General features: G+C 44.9%; 2 protein-coding genes across 17 annotated transcripts in view; one reads left to right on the forward strand and one right to left on the reverse strand.

The window, feature by feature from the left end:
- The first annotated feature begins 490 nt into the window (after positions 1-490).
- Positions 491-8,682, forward strand: LOC115125243 (UV excision repair protein RAD23 homolog A-like). Of its 2 annotated transcripts, none has more exons than XM_029654750.2 (9): positions 491-750; positions 1,397-1,558; positions 1,681-1,835; positions 3,523-3,572; positions 3,755-3,882; positions 4,264-4,351; positions 5,980-6,110; positions 6,283-6,444; positions 6,576-8,682. In XM_029654750.2, exons 1-9 carry the CDS (start codon positions 685-687, stop codon positions 6,687-6,689), a joined length of 1,056 nt encoding a protein of 351 aa, XP_029510610.1. In that variant the 5' UTR covers positions 491-684; the 3' UTR covers positions 6,690-8,682. The 2 variants fall into 2 exon arrangements, with proteins under 2 accessions (XP_029510610.1, XP_029510611.1); XM_029654751.2 differs by having other exon boundaries at positions 3,761-3,882.
- A 380-nt stretch (positions 8,683-9,062) lies between these two features.
- LOC115125244 (nuclear factor 1 X-type-like) overlaps positions 9,063-26,482 on the reverse strand; it is a 162,425-nt gene continuing 145,005 nt past the window's right edge. For 11 of the 15 annotated variants that reach the window (XM_065006573.1, XM_065006577.1, XM_065006581.1 and 8 more), the window contains 4 exons: positions 19,341-19,516; positions 18,179-18,326; positions 16,680-16,771; positions 9,063-14,007 (listed from right to left, as the gene is read on the reverse strand). In XM_065006573.1, coding sequence (XP_064862645.1) covers positions 13,993-14,007; positions 16,680-16,771; positions 18,179-18,326; positions 19,341-19,516 — 431 coding nt within the window. In that variant the 3' untranslated portion in view covers positions 9,063-13,992. Of the gene's footprint in view, positions 14,008-16,679; positions 16,772-18,178; positions 18,327-19,328; positions 19,517-26,482 lie in introns of all 15 variants that reach the window. The other 4 variants (XM_065006582.1, XM_065006580.1, XM_065006583.1 and 1 more) reach the window with 2 other exon arrangements.

A 26,482-nucleotide genomic window follows, 5' to 3' on the forward strand; every position in this document is an offset into this window, starting at 1 on the left:
TGATACAGATCGAACGTAGCTTTGCAATGGTTGTTATGAGTAGAGCTGCACACTCTAGCGCAGACTCAATAATTTAATAACCTAATATCCAACCTTTCTGACCGACAAGCTGTCTTCATCAGCGTATACTGTTAGGAGCACCTTAACACAGATGGATCTATTAATCTCTGACCGTACCTCATTGAAAAGGTGCCACTCTTCCTAGTGACTGTAAACTAAACAAAAAGACTAACGTTAGTACATTTGTTGTATATTTGCTGTTCTGTAAACCCAGTTGGTCGCTACCACACCAGTCACAACTGTCAACAGATCATGACATAAATGCAAAGCATCATTTGTTCTCGCAGAGTTGATTGTAGATCCTACTACCACCTGGATAAACTGGCACCGATGGTGTGTGATTACACCGGGATTTTCATTTGATTGACCAGTTAGTGGTTGTAGCTCTCAGACTCGGAGAGCGCTCGATGCTGCAAATTGGGCAGCAAACCGTTACACCTACTTCTGAGTTTGGTGTCATCAAAGATGGCGATTTGCTGAGTGCTCATGGACACATCTCATGGTCATGGATAAATATGATCTTGCTTGAACTTGTGGTTAAATGTAATTTCTGTTTTACTTATGAATATTTTAAAACAGCTGTAATTTAAGCGCAAGGGCGAAACAGCGTTAGCTACCGCAACAATGCAAATCACATTAAAGACACTGCAACAGCAGACCATTCAAATCGACATAGACCCAGATCAAACGGTAAGTGCCCATTTGTTCATAATAATGCCAGCTGTGTGCGTTTTATCTAACCCGTTTGGCTAACTATCATTTTTGTTATTTGCACGAAACACCAAATGAATTGGTCCCAGATTATAAATTCGGATAATACAATATACATAGGCTAACGCTAGCTAGCTAGATGTTATTGACACCCCTAGCATTAGCTAACTAGCTAGCTCTGAGCTAGTTAGCTTGCAAGCTAATGTGTGTCAATTTGCTAATCCAATGTTGAGTCTCATTATTAGCTAGCTAGGTAAGTTATTATCCGCTAAAACATCAGCTAGTTTGCTACATGACTAGCTAACGTTAGTTATCCCTCACCACGTCAATGTCAGCTTTAGTTAACTATCTAGCGTTAGCTAGACAGCCATATTACTAGCTAGCTACGTTATCTATTTTAGTTATTGATGATGCATGTCCATTTGGACGATAAATTAGCAATATTTTAGCAGACTAGCTAGGTCATAAAGAGTGAAAATAACTATCTAGCTAGCTACATAATGTAAGGTAAACCGCAATGTAAAAAGTTGTGCAATTTTAAAGTCAGTGTTAGCGAGCAACTTTTGGGTTGCACTGTGTTTAACAATTAAAGCAAGGCTGAAAAGCTTCTTTTTGGTTTCTACAGGTGAAGGCACTGAAGGAGAAGATAGAAGCAGAGAGGGGAAAAGATAACTTCCCAGTGTCTGGACAAAAGCTCATATATGCTGGCAAAATCCTGCAAGATGACACGCCTATTAAAGACTACAAAATTGACGAGAAGAATTTCGTTGTAGTTATGGTATCGAAGGTACATTTCCCTAATACATTTTACTTGGACTCTTAATGAGATGCACCCACCTGGGGAGGACGGTTACATGATTGTCTGCATAGATAACAGTAATAGCCTGTTTATATCTCCTCTGGAACTAGGCAAAGTCTGCCACAGCTGCATCAACACCTTCCTCAGAAGGACCCAAGGCCCCTGTCCAAGACTCTGGGTCATCTGCGGGCCCGGCCCCTGCAGCCATCCCTATCCCCCCAGAGGAGCCCACACCTACAGTCGCAGAGCCCCCAGCTCCAGCCAGGTAGGCAGACCTTCACTCACGCCGCCAAACGTACCCTAGTAAAAGTGACTATCCTACCGATCCTCGACTTCGGCGATGTCATCTACAAAATAGCTTCCAATACTCTACTCAGCAAACTGGATGCAGTTTATCACAGTGCCATCCGTTTTGTTACCAAAGCACCTTATACCACCCACCACTGTGACCTGTATGCTCTAGTCGGCTGGCCCTCGCTACATATTCGTCGCCAGACCCACTGGCTCCAGGTCATCTACAAGTCCATGCTAGGTAAAGCTCCGCCTTATCTCAGTTCACTGGTCACGATGGCAACACCCACCCGTAGCACGCGCTCCAGCAGGTGTATCTCACTGATCATCCCTAAAGCCAACACCTCATTTGGCCGCCTTTCGTTCCAGTTCTCTGCTGCCTGTGACTGGAACGAATTGCAAAAATCGCTGAAGTTGGGAGACTTTTATCTCCCTCACCAACTTCAAACATCTGCTATCTGAGCAGCTAACCGATCGCTGCAGCTGTACATAGTCTATCTGTAAATAGCCCACCCAATTTTACCTACCTCATCCCCATACTGTTTATATTTATTTACTTTTCTGCTCTTTTGCACACCAGTATCTCTACCTGTACATGACCATCTGATCATTTATCACTCCAGTGTTAATCTGCAAAATTGTAATTATTCGCCTACCTCCTCATGCCTTTTGCACACAATGTATATAGACTCTCTTTTTTTTCCTACTGTGTTATTGACTTGTTAATTGTTTACTCCATGTGTAACTCTGTGTTGTCTGTTCACACTGCTATGCTTTATCTTGGCCAGGTCGCAGTTGTAAATGAGAACTTGTTCTCAACTAGCCTACCTGGTTAAATAAAGTTGAAATAAAATTTAAAAAAAATAAAAATGGCAGACAGTCTGCCAAATTGGAGAGAGTAAAAAAGTAAGCTTGAGGCCTGTTCAGGAGGGTAGAGTGTTACATAACTCTTAACATAGACACATTTTGTGTCGGACAAATATGAACTAAACATCATTGAACATTTCTTAATTTTTTCATATTACTGAATACACCCCCTGTAGTCCCTGTAGCTCAGTTGGTAGAGCATGGTGTTTGCAACTCAAGGATAGTGGGTTAATTTCCCGAGACTACCCATACGTAAAATGTATGCACGCATGACTAAGTTGCTTTGGACAAAAGCGTTTGCTAAATGGCATATTATTTACGGCCACAATTTTTTTATTTTTAATTTAACCAGGTAGGCTATTTGATAACAAGGTCTCATTTGCAACTGCGACCTGACCAAGATAAAGCAAAGCAGTTAGACACATGCAACAACAGAGAGGTAAGGCAATACATAGGCCATGGTGGCAAAGTAATTACAATATGGCAATTCAACACTGGAATGGTAGAATGTGCAGAAGATTAATATGCAAGTAGAGATACTGGGGTGCAAAGGAGCAAGATAAATAAATACAGTATGGGGATGAGGTAGTTGGATGGGCTATTTACAGATGGGCTATGTACAGATGCAGTGATCTGCGAGCTGCTCTGACAGCTGGTGCTTAAAGCTTGTGAGGGAGATAAGTCTCCAGCTTTAGAGAATTTTGCAGTTCGTTCCAGTCATTGGCAGCAGAATATACCACTGAATGTTTTTGAATGGGTTGACTGTATTTTTGACCCTGTCGTTCTGTTTGCAGCTCCGACCCCAGTATGGAGGTTCAGGGGGGAGATGCCTCCTCTGCCTTGGGTGAGTGATGGACTTCGACCTGGCTATGTGAATGTGTCAGTGTGGAATGTATCTGCTGTGTTGCTAGATTGATGATAGCATGGGGATTTGTAATATGCCTTCTAGCAGCTATGTGTTCATGGGTGTAAATATTGTCCATTGTAACTCGGGTAGATGGTTAACAACTTGTTTATTTTGGTCAGTGACAGGAGCGGAGTATGAGACCATGCTGACAGAGATAATGTCTATGGGTTATGAGAGGGAGAGAGTGGTAGCTGCTCTCCGGGCCAGCTTCAACAACCCCCATCGGGCTGTGGAGTACCTCCTCACTGTGAGAACCGTCAACACACCACACAACTACCTAGCATACACAATACTGTGCAACCAGGCACCATACACCATGACTCTGCAAAATGACACTGAACAATAGCCCCAAAAAAGACCATGAATGCGAAATTACACTATACAGCGTGGCACCATATTTGATGAAACTTTAACATGGCAGCATGTACAATGACTCAGCAAAATTACACCAGCACTGTGTGACATCAGCTTTCAGAATACAGTTTAACACTGGTGTACTACATTTTTACCAAAAACACTATTACAGCACAGTGACGCTATAAAATAGTTTTATATGTATCCTCAGTTTAGAACCAGCCTGTCCGTTAGTACTGTGTGTGTGAGAGTATGTGCTGCTGTGTGTTTCCAGGGCATTCCTAGCAGTCCGGTCCAAGAGACTAATCCCCCAGCACAGCTTCCTGCATCTGCCCGCACAGAGACCCCTACTGTAGCTGATGGTGAGTCCATCTGCCTATATCTCTGCTATAGTATTACATCTACTGTACAGTGCATTCTGGAAATGTTTTCAGACCACTTTACTTTTTCCACAGCAAAGCAAAAACAGGATTTTAATAAATACAATAAAAAGATACCATTTACATAAATATTCAGACCCTTTACTCAGAACTTTGTTGAAGCACCTTTTGCAGCGATTACAGCCTCAAGTCGTCTTGGGTATGATGCTAGGGTCGTTATCTTGTTGGAAGGTGAACCTTCACCCCAGTCCTGAGGTCCTAACCTGCTCCAGAGCGCTCTTCATCAAGGATCTCTCTACTTTGCTCTGTTCATCTTTCTCTTTACTAGTCTCCCAGTCCCTGCCGCTGAAAAACATCCCCACAGCATGATGCTGCCACCACCATGCTTCACCGTAGGGATGGTACCAGGTTTCCTCCAGACGTGACGCTTGGCATTCAGGCCAAAGAGTTCAATCTTCAAATCAAAGTTTATTTGTCACGTGTGCTGAATACAACAGGTGTAGACCTTACAGTGAAATGATTACTTACAGGCTCTAACCAATAGTGCAAAACAGGTATTAGGTGAACAATAGGTAGGTAAAGAAATAAAACAACAGTAAAAAGACAGGCTATATACAGTAGCGAGGCCATAAAAGTAGTGAGGCTACATAGACACCGTTTAGTCAGGCTAATTGAGGTAGTATGTACATGTAGATATGGTTAAAGTGACATGATATGACTTAATCTTGGTTTCATCAGACCAGAGAATCTTGTTTCTCATGGTCTGAGAGTCCTTTAGGTGCCTTTTGGCAAACTCCAAGTGGGCTGTCGTGTGCCTTTTACTGAGGTGTGGCTTCCGTCTGGACACTCTCCCATAAATGCCTGATTGGTGGAATGCTGCAGAGATGGTTGTCCTTCTGGAAGATTCTCCCATCTCCACAGAGGAACTCTGGAGCTCTGTCAGTGGCCATCGGTTTCTTAGTCACCTCCCTGACCAAGGCCCTTCTCCCCCGATTACTCAGTTTGGCCAGGCGGCTAGCTCTAGGAAGAGTCTTGGTGGTTCAAAACTTAATCCATTTAAGAATGATGGAGGACACTGTGTTCTTGGGGACCTTCAATGCTGCAGAACTTGTTTGGTACTCTTTCCCAGATCTGTGCCTCGACACAATCCTGTCTCGGAGCTCTACGGACAATTCCTTCGACGTCATGGCTTGGTTTTTGCTCTGACATGCACTGTCAACTGTGGGACCTTATATAGACAGGTGTGTGCCTTTCCAATCAAGTTGTAGAAACATCAAGGATGATCCATGGAAACAGGATGCACCTGAGCTCAATTTCAAGTCTCATAGCTAAGGGTCTGAAAAATGATTTGTAAAAAAAAATCTAAAACTTGTTTTCACTTTGTCATTATGAGGTATTCTGTGGAGATTGATGAGGAAAACATTTATTTAATCCATTTTAGAATACGGCTGTAAGATAACGTGGAAAAAGTCAAGTGGTCTGAATACTTTCCAAATGCACTGCATATCAGATTGTTGGAAAGATGGGAATGGTTTATGTGCATTTTCCCTAGTAGGTGTTGTATCTATATCAACATGTTCTCTTCCGTAAACATTCTGTGTGTGTTGCAGGAGAAAACCCTCTGGAGTTCCTGCGTTCCCAGCCTCAGTTCCAGAGCATGAGGCAGGTGATCCAGCAGAACCCCTCACTGCTGCCAGCTCTGCTCCAACAGCTGGGTCGGGAGAACCCACAGCTCCTACAGGTAACACACATATACCATGCACTACACACTGATGGCACCACCACTCATACTAGCTTGCATCACACACTCCCTATAGTGACACCTCCCAGGTTTTGTGATTTCACAATGTATGTTCTGCTTGTTGCTGATTGCTGTCTACCTATCTTTCCCTATTGATAAAACTCAACAACAGCAAATCAGCCAGTACCAGGAGCTGTTCATCCAGATGCTGAATGAGCCGGCGGGGGAGGTAGGAGACGTGCCTGAGGTGGGGGACCTGGGTGCTGCAGTGGAGGAGGGAGCTCCAGTCAACTACATTCAGGTCACGCCTCAGGAGAAGGAAGCCATCGAGAGGGTGAGGGGAGCTAAAGACCACTCAATGCACTGTTTAGGGCATAAGATGGCTTCAAATGACAAGAAATGCATACATTGTGACCTTTCTGGTGAGAAATAGTAATGTTATGTTTTTTTCTTCTCCTGTCTCAGTTAAAAGCGTTGGGTTTCCCCGAGGCGCTGGTGATCCAGGCCTACTTTGCCTGTGAAAAGAACGAGAACCTAGCTGCCAACTTCCTCCTGAACCAGGGCTTTGAGGATGAATGAGAGGCGCTGGCCTGCCCTCCTCTCCAGGCAAGCACAAGGACTTCACCCCACTGTAGAGCAACGATCTTCAGGTCATTTCAGAGGGGGGGAGGGTCTTACAAGCTACACAAAGTATATGTTGATCTAAGGGTGAAAGAGGAATAATGAAATCCACTTGAATTCCAATGGAATGTGTGGGATTTGTTTAGGGCAGATATATATTGAGATTTTAGAAGAGCTTTGGGAACGGGAGGGAGGGGGCTGAAGGGTTTGCAGCGCGCGTGTGTGTGTGTGTGTGTACATGTCTGTGTGTACAGGTGGATGCCATTCAATTAAGGTGCAAAGTCATTGATATGCATATCTAAGCTTGTTAATGCTGTAGCTGGATGTAATGGAAGCACATTCTCCTTGATGCACTTCTACAATGTTGGTGTATTGAGGCAAGAGGGGAAAGGGAAACTAAACTGACGGTCATGAAGAGTCCGCTTGTGGTCTGTTCACTTGATTGCACCAGTCCCTCACATTTCCTTTGCCATTCAAAAACCAACCACATAGCAAAACACATCTCATCCCATGGTATTGTCATATAGGCAAGTACATTTCACCAGTGGCCAGGCTAAATTATATATGAGGTCCCCTCACTACACCTCAAAGCTAGAGCTTTTAGTTTTCACTCAGATATCCATGATCTCTCTAGCTGTGGAAATGCTCAACATCCTGAGTAAATCGAGTGGTATAGAACAACCAAAATGACTATTGGATGTGTGTATGCTCACAGAACCGTACAGGTACATTACTGTGTGGATTTGTCTGAAAATGAGGTTTTGTTGAAGGGTTCACAGTCCTCTCTAGTGTTACGTCTCTGATGAGCTGACCAACTCTGACCTTACCTTTACATATAATCCTCTGAAGAGGGGAAGAGAGAGATGGCAGGGACAAGTCCTGGGATACTGGAGTTACTCACTTACCTCTTTCCCAAGGCTGAGGAGTAGACACACCACCTTTCTCATAGGATCTGATTAATAGTACACACGAAGGGCAGCTCAAATACAACGGGACCAGCTGGTCTTGAGACACTAAGGGCTGGATTCAACCCGTATCGTGTAAAAATGTACGGGTAATTTCCTGTTGAGCCGACATGCAGTCTCCGCGACCGTGGGAACATTGCCTTTAAATTGTCAATAGCGCTATAAAGCAGATATTCAGCACTACGGATTGAATAGAGCCCAAAATGTCCAGTAGGAACAAGGGTCCACATGAAGTCTTTATTAAACCAGGACCCAGTCATAGCCAATAATTGTCATCATCCACAGCCTGAATGAGCCTATTCAACAGTCTTTAGTGATGAGGTGAATCTGAAGTTTAAACCGGCTATCACCTAGCTTTAACCACCTGTTTCCAACTCCGATAGTAAAACATGAGGCTTGGTTGACATGCCTTATTACACTAAGGATTCTCAGTGTTTTGAGATGTTGCTATTGTGGGTTTTCTGAGGGAACAGGGTACCAAGAAATGTGTGGTTTTATGAATATTCACTTATCAAGGTATGTTTTCTCTTTAACTTAACATGGCAGGAGTTGAATGGGTCTGTGAAGAGACAAGCTTGTATGAGTTTGGATTGAACAGATGCATTCAAATGTATTGGCTCCCTTGCAAAGAATATCCTGTTTTCTCTTTTCGAAACTGGTTGAATGGCTATTTTTACCCTGCAGGCACCTTCAACTTGCCACAAGTAAGATCAATTACACTCAAACCAAATTCATTGTGCATTTAGTTCATGTCATTTTTAACTTAAGTGAAACATTTCCGTTTTGATGTATTTATTGGACCTTTGAAACAAATACACATGTGGACAAAGTTTTCAATCTCAACTTATTTTAAAGGAATAGTGATCATGACAATATGTTTGACTGCATCTGTTTTTGTGAACATGGCTTTTACTGACACTGGCATTTTACAGCATCAACATGATCCGCTTCAATGCTCAGCTTCATTAAACATCAATAATATGTCATGGCTTCGTATTTTTTATTTCATGCCAAACACTTCTGTATGCACCACATTCTTGGTCTGGACAATGAATGAGGCCAACTGAAATGAAACTCAACTTGATCTTATGGAATACAAAGTATTACAGGAAATGTAATTTATACACACTCCGGTTCAAGTCCAGGCATTTCAGTGTCATGTGGGAATGAGTAGTGCTACTCCTGTGGATTTGACCCTCCATTATCAGTATCGGTAAGTAGATTTTCTGATAAACAGTGAAACTAATTTTGGCCTCTTACCCCACTCTATAACATGATGCAACTCTAGGGTTCTCATCCCCAGCACAGGCAAACCACCTACCCAATCAAATAGCAATCTGAAAATAAGCAGACAGAAACAGGTGAGTTACAGTCAAAAACATCCTTTTATTCAAGTGTTGCTCTTTTCAAACTGTTTTTATTATTATGGAAAAGAAACTGTAATTAACACATGCATTTCACCATGGGCTCTGGGAGGTGTATTCCTGAGGGAGGGAAGCTGCACTGAGGGGGGTGCGGGGCAAGGCCAGCTGGGGGTTCACTCTACACAACACTAAACATGGCCCTACGCACTTTTAAAAACAAACCCGAAGGAAAATAAAAAGATGGGTGGCCAGGGAGAGACAGAACTCTGGTGCTGCAGGGAAAGATGGCTAGGGACTAACGTTCTGCCCAAGCAAAGCACACACTGAAACCTGTCACTCGCTTCTCGACTGGGGCGCTTTAATTGTCAGGGCTAATACTGCTGCTGGCTTCAATCACTTACAATAAAAACATGCATATTCTTGTAGGAAACAAGTAGGCCCTCTATCAAGCCTGCTCTTGATTTTGCTGGTGGAATTTCAAGGTGCTTTAACGGTCTACTACATATGACTTTAGTCTGTAATTGTTCTCACTGTTCATTTGGGGTTCTAGTAAATGGGTGCAACGGTTCTCTTGATTGTGGATCTGAGCCTGCCAGTCTACGTGGGATGGAACCATTCAGTTATAAGAACGCTTAGTAATTTCACATCCTTTTTCACTTGTTTTAATAGCTGGTCTCATACAACCTCTAGAAAGGTGCATTATTAAACGGTCTCAATGTAGCATTGCTGCATAAGATACGAAACTCAATTCTGTAAAAAAAAAATGGTTAACAAGAATTAACCAAACCTGCCTATTCTACCCCAGTTGCCATGCAGCCCCCTTGCCCATTCAGAGGGATATTCCGAGATGTATTTTATCTCCACGTGATATGTCATCAAATACATCCCACTGAAAAACTAGGCGCCCTCACAGACCCTCTCCTCGCCACACCCCAAGAGCCCACCGGTGTAACTTGTTCACTTACATTAACTGTTCAATGGAGAAGTTGAAGAGATCGGTATGGTATACAATGTGAAGCGTACAAACAAGAATAACATGTGAGCTAACTGCATTCTGCTCAGACAAAGTTTAGCTTTTTTTACCCCTCAATTCAGAGAAAAGGGTTTTGGGGAGGGATAAGGAGGGTAACGCAGCTACAGACTACTCCAGTGTCCAAGAGAGACAGAAGACAAGATACAGGAAGAGAAGCAAGCCATATTTTTTTATATTTTTTTTTGCTTTTCTTAATTATTCAACAATAAAAATAACTAAATCACACCAATTTCCTTTAGTACTATATATACTGCTTTGAAAAGCTTGAAGGAGAGGATATAGAAGAAATATGAAGGAGGGGACTTTTTTGAGACGGGCACTCGGGATTACAAGATGGAGTCTGAACAAAAGGCACTTTTTAGGGACAACCTTTAAGATGCTCTGATTCTAACACTAGAACACCAAACAAATATTTAGAATAATTTACACTGCGGATTGGGAGTGGAAGGGGGAAGGGTTCACTTCTTTGATTTAATCCTGCTCTCATCCTTGCTGTGCTCAAAATATACCTTACACTCCCTCGCCTTGTTTGGGTTTGAGATAGGAATTAACTAAATCTACCAAAATGTATTTCGCGTTACACCTCCCATCTCTCCAAATGCTATTAATCACTTTGTGGTTGAGCTAACACTTAGAAAAATGGATTCCATTTCTGATGCATCTCCCAAAATGGGGAAGATCTTGTCTGTGTTCCAAACTTGATTACTTCGGTTGTCCAGTTTTAAACATGTCCACAGTTTAGAAAATTGGATGCAAGTTGCAATTCATCTGTTAAATAGGTCATGTTTTAGTCGGTTCTCTGGTGATACTGACATGGCCCAGATGTCCATTACGTCAGGCCTTTTCCACTAGTTCATCATCCCATTGTCAGGATAACCATCTAATCAAACAAAAGTTATCTTCCTGCTCTGGGATAAAGGTTGAAGAAAAATGCTTTTATCACAACTTTTTCATATAATGAACCCCTCCCCCCTTGGTAAATACAAAAAGAGAAATAGAATGCATGTTTCCTAAAATGTTCTTTATGTATAAGAGTTTGAATGTACTTTATTTCGTAAAAAGCACCTGTTTCATTTAGTGATATATATTTTTGTTTTGCTAAATTGTTCCTTCAGCCCTCCCAGATTTAGAAAACAAATCATTACAAATACATTTTTTTAAATGAATAAGGAAAAAAATGAAAATTCATTTTCAATTTACAAAGACTGGGATTTTTTTTCTCTGCCCTCGTGTTTAGAGTCCCGGGGCTAGTGGACTTAAAACAAAAAAATAGAGGGTTTAGCCTCTCTTTTCTCGTGACACCCTCTAACAATCTCTAACAGACAAACACAATTTATCTACCCAAGGCATTGCACATGGCTCAATCAACACACATACATTTTTATTCAACAACAATACTCCCCCCCCAAAAAAATTATAACCAAAATCGAATCCGTTATTTCCCTTGACCACGTCACTTTACTGTTTGCTATATAAATCATCTATCTATAGTATTTGCCATGGACACTTTATGCCATTAGATGTGTGTATAGGGACTGGTACTTTTGCTCTAATCAGATATTTAAGATGCATCAATTGACTGTGCCATGCTTCAAAAAATAACTAGACTGCCACAGAGCTTATTTTGCAAATAAAAAAATGTATATATCTATAAATATTTGTGTGTATATATATATAAAGATTGCAATTATTCAGTGAGCGGTCACTGTTTTTCTCCCCAGACATAGCATTTCACCACCATTCACTATAGCTTATATGTGAGAAAAAGAACCTGAATTCACGTTTAACAAATTGCATAATGGGACAGAGGCACTTCCATAGATTAGAAAAGAAATCACCATAGCCATCATAATTCTTATTCAGCAGTGCTAGTTCTCTATCAAGCTGATGAGATGGTTGCCATCTGGCAACATTGTTTCCCTGCAGTGAAGTACATGACCAGGCAGTCCAGTTATTTTGTGAGGTTGGTGATTTGAGCTGATGTTCCTTAATAAAAAAAGATCACTTTCAAACTGAATCGTAGTAATGTTAGGAATTCCAATAAAAAGTGAATGATTAAAAACAAAAGGTTTCCTCAGAGATTGCCATGTTACGTCTTCCCTTTACAGTCAATCTGGCCTGGGTGGTTGTAACTGCTACTTATACTGTCAGTTTGCATGCGAGTTTGTCAAGTGGAGCTGTGCTAAGTGTGTTCATTTAATTTGTCCCTCTTGATTTCAAAAGGTTGAACTTTTGTCTGGTCAAGTATCTTTAGGGCAGTTTGATCTATAAGGGCTGACTGAACAGAATGAACAGGCTGGATAGGATGGAGAGCAGAGATCGTGTCAGGGAAAAGAGGCGACCATAGCACCCTGCCATCTCAATATGACCTCTGACTTCAACCCAGGCTCTGCTTCCCAAACATGGGAAGAAATATGTCACATCATTATTTTGCTCCGCAGCGTGGCTCTCTGCTCTTGGAACAGGGGCAGTCTGGGAGTGTAAACAAAAAGGGTCAACTTTGGGGAGATGGGAGGGAGGTGGGCTCTGGGCCCTCAGCAACCTAATGTCACTGTTTCACTACATGGTATTGAACACTGACTGAATCACCCTTCCTGGCAATACCACTCGAAGTCTCGCTCCCAACCACTGTTTTTCTCAATAAGGTGCTGTCATTCAAACACAACATTTTATAAAGCGGACAAATTCAGAGGGACAAGTCCAATAAGAGAAGAAACAAAAAATAAAACAATTCTGTGCAAAAGGGAATATTACTACTACAGCTGTGTAGTTCTGGATGTTAAAGCAGAGGCCTGTGTTTTTAACTAAGTATGTGTGTTGTCTACTACAAGGGGCAAAAAGAGTGTACTGGAAACGTGTGAATAGCATGTGTCATAGACGTAATAACACCACTTGGGCCCGGTTTGTGTGTGTATATATATATATATGTATGTATGTTACAAATGGCATTCATCATTCAAATGAAAGTGGATATACTTAGCACTTGATTATTGTCACAGTTGTAGTTTTGCAAGAGTGAACTGGGCATTTTGCTTTACTTGGGTTTGGGTTCTTCTGCTGGGATGCTGGTTAAAGTGGAGGCCTTGTGTTGCTGAACTGTGGGCTGAGACTTCTCATATCCATTTTTTTTCTCTTTCACTAATAATAATAATACAATCATAGGTAAGCCTGTTCCCCCCCATGCCATGTAGGTGTAATAGTGGACATGAGATTAGTGTTAATTCAGCTTGTAGTGCAACCTTTAGGAAATGTTTTGGCATGGTTTCTGTCTTGTTAGTAGTGGGGCTAATTAGGTCAATGGTTATAAGACTGGGAAATATTGGTGAATTGACAGTGTGTTGAGTGACAGGGAGACATCACAGTAGCATGGACTGCTACGTATTTCACTGGAACCTAATGGGTTTGTTTTGTGGGTGATTTGACAGTGAGGAACGTACCGCATTTAAATGATGGCGTGTTTTGTGCCTTCAAGAGAGTGATTTGATGTCCCTTCAATTTCAATCCCCACTCCTACATCAGTTTTTTTGACTGTTGAATAGTTGCTTTTCTCAGCCATTGCACAATGTGTCCTTGTTCCGAAGTAGAATGTGACCTTTTTTCTCTTCAGGTTCCTCTTTTGTGTTGCCGTGTTTTGCTGGATGTGAGAGATGACTTCTTGTCCTCTGCCTCTCCCAAATCCTATGATCCTCCCGTCTTAAAAATGGGGGGTTCCGTCTGTTTAGGTAATTGGGTCCAGAGTTCACTACTAGTATCATGCTAAGATTTCCTGGGTTGCTTTACTTTTTATGTGAGACATAAGGATCGTTGGGCAATTTCCTGTGGGTTATTTTTCTGTTTTCCATGTTTCAATTCCCAATTGTAAAGAAAGATTCTAGTCGCTGGTTTGCAGACAGGTCATGTCAGAGGAACCAAGACTGTTAAATAGAAAAAAAAGAGGACATTGTTAACAGGATCCGCCCCTTTTTTCAAATTTTCGCTTACAATTACATACCCAAATCTAATTGCCTGTAGCTCAGGCATTGAAGCAAGGATATGCATATTATTGATACCATTTGAAAGGAAACACCTTGACGTTTGTGGAAATGTGAAATTAATGTAGGAGAATATAACACATTAGATCTGGTAAAAGAAAATACAAAGAAAAAAACTTTTTTGTTTTGTTTTTGTACCATCACCTTTGAAATGCAAGAGAAAGGCCATAATGTATTATTCCAGCCCAGGCACAATTTAGATTTTGGCCACTTGATGGCAGCAGTGTATGTGCAAAGTTTTAGACTGATCCAATGAACCATTCAATTTTTTTTAACAAGACTGCCCAAATGTGCCTAAATGGTTTATTAACAACTTTTCAAGTTCATAACTGTGCACTCTCCTCAAACAATAGCATGATATTATTTCACTGTAATAGCTACTCTAAGTTGGACAGTGTAGTTAGATTAACAAGAATTTAGACATATCTGATTGGCAGAAAGCTTATGTCCTGGGGAATTTTCTTGTGACTTACAACCTCATGCTAATCACGTTAGCTCAACCATCCCGTGGGGGACCCACCGATCCTGAAGAAGTTTTAAGTTCAGGTTAAAATGTGTACCATTTAAAATAATTAAACACTAATTTCCACAATTGACCACTAGAGGCCCACACACTAACAATGGTCAACAGTTGTCAGCCCCTTGTCATATTGAAATACTCCCAGCTATATTGACTGACTGTCCATGGCTGTACTGTACTATAGTGCTGTGGGAGTATGGTTTGGCTCTGCTGCTAATGGCTGTTGTTATTCCTTACTGGACTCAGAGTCCACATGCAGCAGGGGGAGAGATGTCTGGCGCTCCCTGTATTCAGATTGAGTTTCTCCCGCTCAGTGTGAAAATAGAGCAGAACTGGGTCACCGGCCGGGATCTGGCACCAGTCAACACTAGCCAACATTCTGGAGCCTTGGAAACTTTGGGCCTCCGGGGAGGTGCCGTTTGTTTTGTTTGACTCTAACAGGTCACCTGAATACCCCCAACTCCTGCCTCTTGCCCCCCCTCTTGCTGCAGGCTCTGTCCCAGCAGCCTACGGGCTTTGTAACTCTTCCTCTGTCAGTTACACTATCTCTGTCTTTCTCTCTCCATCCATCTCCCTCTAGCACTCTCTCTGGAATCCTTGGCAGTAGTGACCACCCTCTTTCCTTACCCACGCCTTCCTCCCCCAGCATTCCCTCTCAAGTTCAAGTGGCTATGACATCATGTCTGGTTGCTGCAGGCAACCAGACAGTCGGGACGTGACTTCTCTGAGCTGTGCTGAAACTCTCCCTCTCCCCCTCTTTCACTATTTTTCTCCCTCTCGCTCATTCTCCTGTTTCCTCTCTCCTCTGGCCGTAGAACTCCCTTGCTGCCACCAGAGGGTACTTGGAGACCAAATATCTCTGCTCTGGGAGTGAGAGTTCTATTCAGGCCCTGCAGTCACAGCAAACAGACTTTTCACAAGACCTTTTCACAAGGCACATTATGCTAACAATGTCATTTCTGAGCTACATATGCAACCAATTAAAGCTTCCTATACAATTTCATTTCTCCAGTGCAAACTAAAACCATACTGTAAACAAAATATACTCAATAGCACAGAGCACTGGAGGGCTACACAGGAAGTGTATGTGTGTGAATAGTTCGGAGTTTTTGTTGAGAAAGAGAGTAAAGAAGGGACAAAATGGCGTAGAGTTGGCACGGTGGTGTAAGGTGAGCCTCATGAGCGGGGTGGGTTAGTCAAACAGGGCCTGTTACGAAGCTGGAGAGAGAGAGGGAAGAAGAGGGGCGGTTGGAGGGAGAGTGAGCCGAGGGAGAGCATAGAGGGAGTGTAGGGATGGAGGGTGAGAGCAGCAGAGGGCTTCAGATGGTTTCCATGTGGTGGAGAGGAGTGTGGAGCAGAGTTGGCTCGGGGCGGGTGTGGTTGGACACTAATGAGAAAAGTGCAGTGGGTAATGGAGGAGGCATATGAGCGAGATGCAGTGCGGTGGAGAGAGAGAGCCCGCTGCCTGAGGGGTAGGGTCCAGATGGGCCAAATAAACAGTGAGAGGTCAGTTTAACACATACGGTAAACCACACACACGGTAAAACATACATCCACAACAAATCATGGGATGAGGAGAGGGAGGGGAAATACACCAGTGAGATTTAGGGAGTAGTTAGGCAGTTTGGGAATAAGAAATATTTTGGCATGTATCCATTCACCTAAGTAAGTTTCCTGAGTTGGGCTGATAATCTCAATGAAAACAGACAGGTTTCCAACACACAAAAAATACACATGCATGCACGCACACCACATGAATACACGCACGGAAGCACATACACACTGTGGAAAGCAGCAGAAAACGCTAATGTGCTAATGCAGTAGTTTGGTAGTGTTGATGAGAGTAAGGGCTTGATTAAATCCTTAGCGCTGAAGAGCTGTGCTACAGCACAATAGAAATGTAAAGGCAATGTTCCTGAGTTAGCGGAGACTGTAGTCATGGTAACGCTGCATATGTCGACTCAATCGGAAATGACATTTCAATCGCAAACTTCGGCGATACAGATTGAATCGAGCCCTAAAGCTGTTTGCTCACCTGTGTCTGCTGAGGGATGTTCAGAAAGTTGTTGTCCCGTGATCCGATGCTGACAAACCTGTTGGGAGCTGGGGCCCCTGACGTGGAGTAAGCTGCAGACAGACACAGAAAGGAGAAATGGTCAAACCACAGCCTGTGTTCAATACAAATTCATTATGGAGCATTGTACTTCATAACAATTTCAGAAAATACTGCAATGAAAATACTGCTTTAAGCTCTCAACCTGACATCACACATAAGTGTTACTGTAAGTCCCCCTACGCATCAGAGAGTAGGGCTACTGAACTGAGCCGGACTTCTCCAAACTACAACCCTGGTCCCAAATTTAGGGCAGTTTGAGGTCAATATAGACTGCAACACAAAGGTTGTTATTACAAACCCTTCTAACAGGAATCTGATACTGGAAAGTTGCTGTAGTGTGTGTGTAGTGTGTGTGTGTGTAGTGTGTGTGTAGTGTGTGTAAGTCTGTATTATTTAGCAGCATACACATACGTTAAGTAGACTTTGAGGGAAAAAAGGTGCTATCTAGAACCAAAAAGGGTTCTTCTGCTGCTGAACCCATTGATGAAGCCCTTTTGGTTCCAGGTAGAAATATTTTCTACATGGAACCCAAAATGTGTCCTTCTATGGGGACAGATGCAGAACCCTTTTGGAACCCTCATGTTTGAGAATCAGTAACATAGATAAAATACATAAGACTTTGAGACATTGATTGAGGGGGTTGAAAAAAATGCATAAAACAAAACACAAAAATCTGAAATATAAAAAAAGAGAAGGATAAAGAAAGAAAAGTGCTCCGTCCAGTGCCCCTCCTGTCATAGGTGAGAAACATTTTGGCAGACACGCCCCATAGCTAGACACACCCTTCTAATGGACACACCCCTTCAGTAACTCTGTCTGACCTTCAAAGCAACAACACCACCAACTCAGTAAAAAAAATATATATATATATCTATTCAACTAAAAAGTAAAATATAACTCTAAATATTATTTTCATGTTTGGATATTTTCTGGTGAAATGGCAGAATAACTGGAGCATGATGTTTTGGAATCCACAAACTGCCCTAAATATGTGCCACTAGTAAAAAAAATAAGTGATTTAGAGTGAGCAATTGACAAAAAGGAAATGGATCAATCTATTTCTATTTTAGACTACTTCCGATCTCAACTGACATCTCGGGGGCTGGCCATATGAGATAAATAAAACATATAAACGGAGGAAAACCAGGATGGCAATCTTCTGCCTCAACATCTGTGAGCGCAGAAGCACAGGGGTATCGAGGAAGGGTTAGTGTCATTCAAGGTAGGGCTCAGGATGGGCATTCTAAGAGAAAGAGGGTGGGCCTAATATAGAGCCCTGGAGGACACCACAAAAGGATCATCAGTGGAGAATGGTGACAGGCTTCTGTCGTAACTCTAGGGTCAGTATGATCCCAGACGGTGAGAGGTGAGCTGGCTGGGGGGGGGTTGGTTCTGACTTGGTCTGTGGGGTCACTTACACGGAGATGTGGGCGAGGTCAGTCCGCCGTCGGGAGGCGTGCTGCTGGATTTAGAGTCGGACATGGGGAGGGGCACTGGGCGGGCCACTGGGGGAGGTGGAGGCAGCAAGAAGGAGCCCGGCATTTTGCTCTGGCCGCTCCCGTTTGGCTGCGGACAACACAAACAGGGTCAGGAGGGCGATATGTGACAACCTGCACACGGCATGAGAGGACGCAGCTCCAGAGACCAGGTCCAAAAAATATCCAAGATGGGTGGTGGGAGAGGTGGGGGTGTTGGAAACAACAGCCAAACGAATGATGTATGTGCATTGCGTCATTTATGGAGGTGTACAAAATAATAATCACCACAAGTGTTGATAGGGGAGTTCTGGGGTGGTCCATGGTGGAGGGGTGAGTGGGAGGGGGGGTGAGAGCACAATTGGTGGTGGGGTTTGTCCATAACATGGCAACAAATCAAAACATGGGAAAAATACTCCACTAAGAAAACACGACACCAACAACACGCAAAATAATAATTACAATAGAAACGGAAGACAGAACATGTATGCTTGATTGAAATGTGCTGTGATTGTAGGCTTTCGTGCTGATGATTACATAATCTGAGGGGGTGGGCGGAGCAAAAGAAAAAAGGGAACCTTAGGGTCTGGAAGAGCACAGGACAAGGAAAAAAGATTAAGTACAGAAAACCCTGGACCAACAGGAAATTGTCAATAGTAGTATTTGCTTTCTCTCCTCACTGGTGCAACAGTTTGGCAATTGGTTTAAGTTTTTTTTAAATGTATCAAAGTCAACCCTGTTTCCTTACTTTGCTTACTACATAACTTAAAGGTTTTCATGTTTTTCACTGTTACAGTTTCACTCCTCTATCATACTGTATCTATACTTGACAGCAAATGGTGTCCGCAGTGATGAAACACAAACAAACCTGTGGTCTCTATCTCAGTACTGTACTCAGTGTAGTGTTTACACAGGGAAACACAGTACATATCTATGCAGCGTTAATAATCACTGATCACTAAACTTCATTTAGTAATGTTTGTGTCGTTTGCATGGCCACACATTAGCCTGCGTTGATCTTTTGTTGTCCCATGTGTGATTATATTAATGTACAAGTGGTTGGTGTCACTCAGCCCCTGAACTCTCCTCTTACATCAAACCTTACCTGGCCGCCAGACTGTCCCGAGCCATCAGCGCAGACAAACTGCACAAATTCCTTCAGGGGGTCCTGCCCAGGATGGTGGTGGTAGCGAATGGTGGGGTGGGTGAAGTACGGGCTGGACTGCTGGATGATGGAGGGGGAGGGGAAGTGCAGGGCAGACGCTGAGGCACGGGGGCTCCCTGAGAAGAGACATACGTTAGTTAGATAGATGAAAGGAGGGAGAGTGAATAAGAGATCAACAGAGATTAACAGCGAGACATGCAGTTCAGCAGTGAACAACACAAGGGCTTTTAGTTTAAAACAGTCAACAGGGGCCACATCTTAAGACCCCGGGACCGGCACATTGAGTGACATCAGTCCAAATTGGAGTTTTATTTCATCAAATCATGATAGATTGAGGGTGAAAATGTATTACAAGAAAGAATGAGGCTTTACAGGAAATTCTTACACATAAACAAGCACACAAACGCAATGGTCTACATTACAAAAGCAGTCCCCAAACCACACAAAAAAATAAAAAGGACAAAGAGATCATTGAGCGCCGTCTTAAATTAGAACGCCTTAATGCGTCTGTGTGCTGTTTTGTGGGTGTGATTCACAGGCGCCACAGCAATTTGGCATTTAAATAGGCAAGCTGCTTTCCAACGATCCTCTATGACAAGACTAATCTTTATGTTCACACTGTACGTGTGAGTTTATGTGCATGTGTTAGTGGTCTACACATGGATGATATCTATTTGGTTGTGTGCAGGTGTGGGGGTTTAAATGTCCCGGTGTTGCTGCGTCTGTAGGGGAATACAGAAGCTCTCTTTTGTGCCTGCATGAGAGGGTGAGAAAGTGTCTCGCTCTAAGTCACCCAGCCGAGCTGAATATGGAGACCGAGGTGTGAATGAACGTTTGAATGGGACACAAAGCCCTCTCTGTCAGATGTATATCCATTACCAAATCTCCTTGATTTGTATTAGTGGGGCGCACCCTCTCCCTTTTTCTTCTGATGTGCCAGTCTACCCCCTTCAGTGTTGCCCCACCCGGCAGGGCCTCCAGCTGCCCGCGTGAGGCTGCCAACTCCAGTGTGTTACCCCCAGACAGGGCCCTGTGCCCCCCAGCCAAGCAGCACATCGCTCCCTGCCAGGATCCATGCTACCCCGGTGGAGCCGTCTCCCCGCTCCTTTAGTCCCCCTTAATCCCATTAGAGACTGGGCTAGGGCCAAGCTCTCTGGAGAGGGGCTATACCTCAAACCCCCTGGATCTACAACACAAAACAACAACAACGCAGTAAACACTTTCACACAGGCATGGGAATTGACATACAGTTGAAGTCGAAAGTTTACATACACCTTAGTCAAATTGCACTGCTCAAAAAAATAAAGGGAACACTTAAACAACACAATGTAACTCCAAGTCAATCACACTTCTGTGAAATCAAACTGTCCACTTAGGAAGCAACACTGATTGACAATACATTTCACATGCTGTTGTGCAAATGGAATAGACAACAGGTGGAAATTATAGGCATTTAGCAAGACACCCCCAATAAAGGAGTGGTTCTGCAGGTGGTGACCAGACCACTTATCAGTTCCTATGCTTCCTGGCTGATGTTTTGGTCACTTTTGAATGCTGGCGGTGCTTTCACTCTAGTGGTAGCATGTTACGGAGTCTACAACCCACACAAGTGGCTCAGGTAGTGCAGCTCATCCAGGATGGCACATCAATGCGAGCTGTGGCAAGAAGGTTTGCTGTGTCTGTCAGCGTAGTGTCCAGAGCATGGAGGCGCTACCAGGAGACAGGCCAGTACATCAGGAGACGTGGAGGAGGCCGTAGGAGGGCAACAACCCAGCAGCAGGACCGCTACCTCCGCCTTTGTATAAGGAGGAGCACTGCCAAAGCCCTGCAAAATGACCTCCAGCAGGCCACAAATGTGCATGTGTCTGCTCAAACGGTCAGAAACAGACTCCATGAGGGTGGTATGAGGGCCCGACGTCCACAGGTGGGGGTTGTGCTTACAGCCCAACACCATGTAGGACGTTTGGCATTTGCCAGAGAACACCAAGATTGGAAAATTCGCCACTGGCGCCCTGTGCTCTTCACAGATGAAAGCAGGTTCACACTGAGCACGTGACAGACGTGACAGAGTCTGGAGACGCCGTGGAGAACGTTCTGCTGCCTGCAACATCCTCCAGCATGACCGGTTTGGTGGTGGGTCAGTCATGGTGTGAGGTGGCATTTCTTTGGGGGGCCGCACAGCCCTCCATGTGCTCGCCAGAGGTAGCCTGACTGCCATTAGGTACCAAGATGAGATCCTCAGACCCCTTGTGAGACCATATGCTGGTGCGGTTGGCCCTGGGTTCCTCCTAATGCAAGACAATGCTAGACCTCATGTGGCTGGAGTGTGTCAGCAGTTCCTGCAAGAGGAAGGCATTGATGCTATGGACTGGCCCGCCCGTTCCCCAGACCCGAATCCAATTGAGCACATCTGGGACATCATGTCTCGCTCCATCCACCAACATTGCACCACAGACTGTCCAGGAGTTGGCGGATGCTTTAGTCCAGGTCTGGGAGGAGATCCCTCAGGAGACCATCCGCCACCCCATCAGGAGCATGCCAGGCGTTGTAGGGAGGTCATACAGGCACGTGGAGGCCACACACACTACTGAGCCTCATTTTGACTTGTTTTAAGGACATTACATCAAAGTTGGATCAGCCTGTAGTGTGGTTTTCCGCTTTAATTTTGAGTGTCACTCCAAATCCAGACCTCCATGGGTTGATAAATTTGATTTCCATTGATACTTTTTGTGTGATTTTGTTGTCAGCACATTCAACTATGTAAAGAAAAACGTATTTAATAAGAATATTTCATTCATTCAGATCTAGGATGTGTTATTTTAGTGTTTCCTTTATTTATTTTGAGCAGTGTACATTTAAACTCAGTTTTTCTTAGGTCAGTTAGGATCACCACTTTATTTTAAGAATGTGAAAATATCAGAATGATAGTAGAGAGAATTATTTCAGCTTTTATTTTTTTTCATCACATTCCCAGTGGTCAGAAGTTTACATACACCCAATTAGTATTTGGTAGCATTGCCTTTAAATTGTTTAACTTGGGTCAAACGTTTCAGATAGCCTTCCACAAGCTTCCCACAATAAGTTGGGTGAATTTTGGCCCATTCCTCCTGACAGAGCTGGTGTAACTGAGTCAGGTTTGTAGGCCTCCTTGCTCGCACACGCTTTTTCAGTTCTGCCCACAAATTTTCTATGGGATTGAGGTCAGGGCTTTGTGATGGCCACTCCAATACCTTGACTTTGTTGTCCTTAAGCCATTTTGCCACAACTTTGGAAGTATGTTTGGGGTCATTGTCCATTTGGAAGACCTATTTGCGACCAAGCTTTAACTTCCTGACTGATGTCTTGAGATGTTGCTTCAATATATCCATATACATTTTCCTGCCTCGTGATGCCATCTATTTTGTGAAGTGCACCAGTCCCTCCTGCCACCCCGTACTTCACGGTTGGGATGGTGTTTTTCGGCTTGCAAGCCTCCCCCTTTTTCCTCCTGTCACGCCTTGGTCAATATGTTTTGTGTTTTCGTTATATATTTTGGTCAGGCCAGGGTGTGACATGGGTTTATGTGTTGTGTTCGTATTGGGGTTTTATAGCATTGGGATTGTGAATGATTAGGGGTGTGTCTAGTAGGCTTGGCTGCCTGAGGCGGTTCTCAATCAGAGTCAGGTGATTCTCGTTGTCTCGGATTGGGAACCGTATTTAGGTAGCCTGAGTTTCACTTTGTATCTTGTGGGTGATTGTTCCTGTCTTTGTGTAGTGTTCACCAGATAGGCTGTATTAGGTTTCACGTTCCGTTTGTTGTTTTCATAGTTTATAGTTATTTCATGTATCATTCCGTTTTCCTTCATTAAAGAAACATGAGTAACCACCACGCTGCATTTCGGTCCGACTCTCTTTCAACAACAGACGAACGCCGTTACAGAATCACCCACCACACACGGACCGAGTGGCGTGGTTACAGGCAGCGACAGCAGGAGCGAAAGGAGGCACTTACGAGAGCTGAGAGACGCTGTTATGAGGACGTTATGGACAGCAGTAGCATGGAGTATACGACGTGGGAAGAAATAGACAGGTGGGCAGCCGACCCAGAGAGAGTGCCGGAGCCCGCCTGGGATTCGCTGGAACAGTGCGAAGAGGGCTATAGGCGAATGGAGTTGGAGAAACAGACACGGCGGCGCAGAGCGAAAACCGAAAGTAAACCCCAAATATTTATTGGGGGAGGGCGCAGAGAGAGAGTGGCTGAGTCAGGAGTCAGACCTGAGCCTACTCTCCCTGTTAATTGTGAGGAGCAGCAATATAAGGTCTTCTGGTCTTGGGAGAGGATATTAGACGGAAAAGGACACTGGGCGCAGCTGGGAGAATATCGCCGTCCCAAGGAAGAACTAGAGGCGGCTAAAGCGGAGAGGCGCTGGTATGAGGAGGCAGCACGGCGACGCGGTTGGAAGCCCGAAAAGCAGCCCAAAAAAATTATTGGGGGGGGGCTTAATGGGAGTATGGCTATGCCAGGTAGGAGACCTGCGCAAACTCCCTGTGCTTACCGGTGGGCTAGAGAGACCGGGCAGACACCGTGTTATGCTATGGAGCGCACAGTGTTTCCAGTGCGGGGGCATAGCCCGGTGCGGTTCATACCAGCCCTTTGTATTGGCCGGGCTAGAGTGGGCATCGAGCCAGGTAAGCATGGGCAGGCTCGGTGCTCAAGAGCTCCAGTGTGCCTGCACGGTCCGGTCTATCCAGAGCCTCCACCACACACCAGTCCTCCGGTAGCAGCTCCCCGCACCAGGCTTCCTGGGCGTGTCCTCGGCCCAATACCACCAGTGCCAGCACCACGCACCAGGCCTCCAGTGCGCCTCTCCTGTTCAGCGCAGCCAGCGCTTTCCTCCTCTACAGCGCTGCCGGAGCCTCCCGCCTGTTTAGCGCAGCCAGAGCCTTTCTCCTCTCCTGCGCTGCCGGAGTCTCCAGTCTGCCCAGCGCCGCCAGTCTGCCCAGCGCCGCCAGTCAGCCCAGCGTCGCCAGTCTGCCCAGTGCCGCCAGTCTGCCCAGCGCCGCCAGTCTGCCCAGCGCCGCCAGTCTGCCCAGCGTCGCCAGTCTGCCAGGATCCGCCAGAAGTGCCAGTCAGCCAGGATCCGCCAGAAGTGCCAGTCAGCCAGGATCCGCCAGAGGTGCTGTCAGTCTGCATGAAGCAGCCAGAGATGTCAGTCTGCAAAGAGCTTCCAGTCTGCAGGGTGCTGTCAGCCTGCATGGGGCAGTCAGAGCTGTCAGTCTGCATGACGCAGCCAGAGCTGTCAGTCTGCAAAGAGCTGTCAGTCTGCAAAGAGCTGTCAGTCTGCAAGGAGCTGTCAGTCTGCAGAGAGCTGTCAGTCTGCAAAGAGCTGTCAGTCTGCAGGGAGCTGTCAGTCTGCAAGGAGCTGTCAGTCTGCATGAAGCAGCCAGAGCTGTCAGTCTGTAAAGAGCTGCCAGTCTGCAAGGAGCTGTCAGTCTGCAAGGAGCTGCCAGTCTGCAGGGTACTGTCAGCCTGCATGGAGCAGTCAGTGCTGTCAGTCTGCATGAAGCAGCCAGAGCTGTCAGTCTGCAAGGAGCTGCCAGTCTGCAAGGAGCTGCCAGTCTGCAAGGAGCTGTCAGCCTGCATGGAGCAGTCAGAGCTGTCAGTCTGCATAGAGCAGCTAGATCCACCAGTCAACCAGATTCTTCCAGATCAGACAGTCAGCCATGATCTTCTAGATCTGCCAGTCAACCAGATTCTTCCAGATCTGCCAGTCAACCAGAATCTTCCAGATCTGCTAGTCAACCAGAATCTTCCAGATCCGCCAGCCAGCCAGGATCTACCGGAGCCTACTACCTGCCTGGGCTTCCTCTCAGTACTGGGCTTCCTCTCAGTACTGGGCTTCCTCTCAGTACTGGGCTTCCCCTCAGTTCCGGGCTTCCCCTCAGTTCCGGGCTGCCCCTCAGTCCCGGGCTGCTTCTGTCCCGAGCTGCCCTTCTGTCCCGAGCTGCCCCTCTGTCCCGAGCTGCCCCTCTGTCCCGAGCTGCCCCTCTGTCCCGAGCTGCCCCTCAGTCACGAGCTGCCCCTCAGTCCAGTGGGGATCTGGGTGAGGACTATTAGGCCATGGTCGGCGGCGAGGGTGGATTATCCCAGGACGCGAAGGGGAGGAACTATGACTTTAATGAAGTGGGGTCCACGTCCCGAGCCGGAGCCGCCACCATGGACAGACGCCCACCCGGACCCTCCCTATGGTTTTGAGGTGCGTCCGGGAGTCCGCACCTTAGGGGGGGGTGGTTCTGTCACGCCTTGGTCAATATGTTTTGTGTTTTCGTTATATATTTTGGTCAGGCCAGGGTGTGACATGGGTTTATGTGTTGTGTTCGTATTGGGGTTTTATAGCATTGGGATTGTGAATGATTAGGGGTGTGTCTAGTAGGCTTGGCTGCCTGAGGCGGTTCTCAATCAGAGTCAGGTGATTCTCGTTGTCTCGGATTGGGAACCGTATTTAGGTAGCCTGAGTTTCACTTTGTATCTTGTGGGTGATTGTTCCTGTCTTTGTGTAGTGTTCACCAGATAGGCTGTATTAGGTTTCACGTTCCGTTTGTTGTTTTCATAGTTTATAGTTATTTCATGTATCGTTCCATTTTCCTTCATTAAAGAAACATGAGTAACCACCACGCTGCATTTCGGTCCGACTCTCTTTCAACAACAGACGAACGCCGTTACACCTCCAAACATAACGATGGTCATTATGGCCAAACAGTTCTATTTTTGTTTCATCAGACCAGATGACATTTCTCCAAAAAGTATGATATTTGTCCCCATGTGCAGTTGCAAACCGTAGTCTGGCTTTTTGATGGCGGGTTTGGAGCAGTGGCTTCTTCCTTGCTGAGTGGACTTTCAGGTTATGTTGATATAGGACTCGTTTTACTGTGGATATAGATACTTTTGTACCCGTTTCCTCCAGCATCTTCACAAGGTCCTTTGCTGTTGTTCTTGGATTGATTGACTTTTCACACCAAAGTACGTTAATCTCTAGGAGACAGAACGCGTCTCCTTCCTGAGCGGTATGATGGCTGCGTGGTCCCATGGTGTTTATACTATT

Source organism: Oncorhynchus nerka, linkage group LG21 (assembly GCF_034236695.1).
Source record: "Oncorhynchus nerka isolate Pitt River linkage group LG21, Oner_Uvic_2.0, whole genome shotgun sequence".
NCBI lineage: Eukaryota > Metazoa > Chordata > Actinopteri > Salmoniformes > Salmonidae > Oncorhynchus > Oncorhynchus nerka.

Bases quoted from the DNA above. Each gene is read 5' to 3' on its own strand.
- LOC115125243 (XM_029654750.2), top strand. From the start codon at position 685: ATGCAAATCACATTAAAGACACTGCAACAGCAGACCATTCAAATCGAC. The intron at 1,559-1,680 runs GTACATTTCCCT...CTCTGGAACTAG, and splicing joins TTGTAGTTATGGTATCGAAG to GCAAAGTCTGCCACAGCTGC. The intron at 3,573-3,754 runs GTGAGTGATGGA...TATTTTGGTCAG, and splicing joins AGATGCCTCCTCTGCCTTGG to TGACAGGAGCGGAGTATGAG.